This window comes from Myotis yumanensis, unplaced genomic scaffold (genome assembly GCF_028538775.1).
Source record: "Myotis yumanensis isolate MYYU_CA2020_CCGP unplaced genomic scaffold, mMyoYum1.0.hap1 SCAF_1, whole genome shotgun sequence".
NCBI lineage: Eukaryota > Metazoa > Chordata > Mammalia > Chiroptera > Vespertilionidae > Myotis > Myotis yumanensis.
The window spans coordinates 79,750,078-79,753,843 of NW_027223752.1; the positions used below are offsets into that span (position 1 = coordinate 79,750,078).

The 3,766-nt window shown below is 38.1% G+C and overlaps 1 protein-coding gene across 1 annotated transcript; it reads right to left on the minus strand.

Moving 5' to 3' along the window:
- Nucleotides 1-544: 544 nt before the first annotated feature.
- Nucleotides 545-1,513, minus strand: LOC139006031 (olfactory receptor 4Q3). The gene has a single exon (XM_070408531.1). It carries the CDS (start codon nt 1,487-1,489, stop codon nt 545-547), a length of 945 nt encoding a protein of 314 aa, XP_070264632.1. The 5' UTR covers nt 1,490-1,513.
- Nucleotides 1,514-3,766: the final 2,253 nt, after the last annotated feature.

The following is a 3,766-nucleotide window of genomic DNA, read 5'->3' on the forward strand; positions in this document are numbered from 1 at the left end:
ATACAGAACACAATTCCTGGGTGAACACTCCTGTACAGGGAGTTAGTGATGTTTTCAGGCTTCGTTAGAGACAAGACAAAAGGAGTCACACTGCTTCTGAAAAGACTCTGATGAGACATCAGAAGGAACTTCCTGACACCAAACCCTGGATTCTTAAACCCTGGAGAGCAGGACACCAAAGGAGATGTGATATCTTCTTTCACTTGAATAGAGTTTAAAAGTAAAATGAATTCAATAAAGGAAGACTACTAATAGGCAAAGGATAGAAGAGTTGATCTTTCAAAGCATCCTCTTGCCTCTAGTATTCGATTAATTACTGCTATTTTTTTGTAGGGCAGTAAGCACTCCTCTATTCCCTGCTTAATATTCAACACCTGAGACAGTCACTTACTCCAACTATAATCAAGAGCAATAATTTTATGCTGGTTTCTCTTTTCTACCAAAGTGACCAAATTGATTTTTATGCATGTACTCAGGTACAGGATGAGTTAAGAGTGTCCCAAGAAAGAGTATGGCTTCTAAATCACCTCTTCCTGCTCATCCTTTAACAGGGCAGCAAGCAGGATGCTACATGCTTTTTGCTCAGCTTCTTCATGGCTGTCTTCATATCAGCGTTTCTGAGTGTGTAGATGAGGGGGTTCAGCATAGGTGTGATCACCGTGTAAAAGATGGAGAACACTTTATCCACAGAGAGGCTGCAGAAAGGCCTCAGGTAGATGAATACACAGGGCACAAAGATCAGACTGACCACTGTTAAGTGGGAGGCACAGGTAGAGAGTGCCTTGCTCTGGCCCTGGCGGAAGCGAGTTCTCAGGGTGATGAGGATGACAGCATAAGAGAAGAGCAAGACTAAGAAACAGACAAGAGACAGCAGACCACTGTTTGAGACCATCAGTACCTCTACCACATATGTGTCCATGCAGGCTAGCTTGATGACCTGTGGGACATCACAGTAGAAGTTGTCCAGTTCATTGGGGCCACAGAAGGGGAGCTGGATGACCAGTATGACCTGTGTGATAGAGTGGATAAAGCCCCCACACCAGCAGGCGAAAACCAACTGAAAGCGGAGTTGGCAGTTCATGACTGTTAGGTAGTGCAAAGGATTACATATGGCAACATACCTATCATAGGCCATGACTGTCAGCAGAAACATCTCCGTGGCTCCCAGAAAGTGCAGGAAGTAGATTTGAGCTAGGCATCCTGGAAAAGAGATGATCTTGCCCTGCCGTAGAAAATCCCCTAACATCTTGGGCACAGTAACACAGCTCAGGCATAGGTCAATGAAGGACAGATGGCCCAAAAAATAGTACATAGGATATTGGAGTAAGTGGGCATCGGCTCGCACTGTTACCACTATCAAGAGGTTTCCCAGGACAATAGCTATGTAAAACGACAAAAATAATAAGAAGAGAAATAGCTGCAGCTCCCATGAGGATGATAAACCCAGAAGAACAAATTCTGTCACCTTCGAATTGTTTTCTTTTTTCATTAAGTCAAGAATACCAAGTGACCTAGAAGAATTAAGTTGGAACAAGAGAGGTTTAAGTTAGACAAAAGGTGGAGGAGTCATCAGATTTCAAATCTGGTGCTTATAAATCATATTCTAAGACTGAAAACTTAGGCAACTTCTGTGAGGTAGGAAATGTACATTTCTGTATAAATAGAATGAAGAATATTTTGTATCCCTTCCAACTTTTTATTCCTGCAATGCCTTTAAATTGTATTTACAACACACTAGGAAGGCAGACAATGACCTGGGCATGAGGTGATGATAGCATAAAAATAATTTCATTTTTTAAAAAGATAGAATCATATTCTTTAAGGACAAGAGTTCTGGAATGAATTATCTGGATCCAATGCCTGATTCTAATCCACCAATGGAGTGACCTCAGGCAAGGAATTAAACCTGAGTTTTATTCTTTGTTTATCCAGTCTAATACAAGAATAATAGTATCTCCCAAAGTTGCTTTGAGAAACAAATGTAATCTTTGAGCAACAAACACTTTCCCCAAAAAATAACTAAGTCCCTCAAAGTGAGGAAATATTTCTTATTTGCCTTTGTACTGGTATTGCATCATAATTTGTCAAACTGATGGGAGAATATTTTGTGCTGTAAATGGCGATATTGTACAGAGGTTAATAGTTATTTAAAATGAGCATGTTAAGAAACAAATTATTTAGGAAAAATTGGGAAATTTGTAGAGATTGAGTTAGAAGAAATAAAATCTTTACCTTTAAAGTTTAGGAAAGCAACAAATTCAGGATGAGTAGGATAGTTGCTGGGACACACTAATTACCAAAATAAAAAAACAAAGACTGCGATCCATGTCATTGAGGCATGTACAAAAGAGGCTCACCATAACCCATTTTGTAGGAAAGGATAATAAGAGAAATGAGAATTATGCTGCTTTTGGACTTTCAACACCCATAAATCTACTTAAGAGAAATAAAGAACATACTAAGATATTGTTTATCCATTACTACTGCTCTACACCTACAGTCACCCCCAACATGGGGTGGGAATATCTTGGATTACAAATGAAAAATCAGAAAACATTGATCCATTTTTTTTCCATTGAAGCGCTTAAGAATTAGTAGATGCTGTCTGTCCAGATTAGGATATTTTCCATCTAGAACTAGCCCTAGGCAAAATGTTAAGTGAGACAGAATTTGTATTTTTCTGTCCTCAGTACTAGTTACCTATTCAATGTTGCACTTGGTTCTTTCACATCATTCAGGGAAAGTTATCTGATAGTCATTCAAACTAAGTGTCAAGGATTTACATAGACGATGCAGAAAAGTACCCAAATTTCGAAAAGAAAAATTCTTAATACCAGGAAATTTCTCTGTATACATTATTTCAAGATAAGCAGGCAGAACACAGATTTGGGGCCTAAGGGATTTTTGGATGTCTCTTTGACACCAAATATGTGACCATCCTCTTCACCTGCTTTAGAGCAAGGAAATGAACGTCTCTGTGGAAAGACCCAAGTGTGGCATGAAGGGGAGAGAACAAAAATCAAGCTCTTTACCCAATCGAGGACTATTGGTGGATAGCTGAGCAGCTATCCTCTAGTTTTTCTAATCAGGGAACCAGGGAGATCTGTACACAAAATACAAAAAATGGAAGTAAAGTTTTCCTCATGAAAGTTGTTGGGCTTTTTTTCAAATAGAGTACATTATATTTTGTTAGTTTGCCTGTTTATTTTTGCCTATTGTGAATTAAAAGCATTCTCAGAAAAAGAAACTTCAAAACAGTGGTGGAAAGTGATCTTTATCTGATGTGTGTTCTAATTTCTTTCGAAACACCAAGAAATAGACATCGTTCATTGAAGATGATACTCATCATGAGATGGGCATAATCTTTCTGCTCTAAATAAATAGTTTTGGCTTTGAATTATTGCATTTTAAATTGCATGTGGGGGAAGTGAAGAAGATTTAACAAAAAGAATTTAAGAAATAGAAAATAGAATCTAGGAGGAACTATTGTAGAATTAAGTAGTCTTATCACAATATTGCATGAATCCAGTGCCTTGTTATATACAGTTGATCCTATTGAATCCAAACCTTGTAACCACCTTTGAAGATACCACCAGCCCTAGAATTCCCTGCTGCTATAGGAATTTCATTGTTATGTGAATGCTCCTAGGGGTAAAAACCTAGAACAAGAAGTCTCCAATGATTTCTTAAATTCAAAAATAATGAATGACAGAGTGTATACAGAATAAAATACAGACAACAGGGGGTATAAAAAATGGTTTCAGAG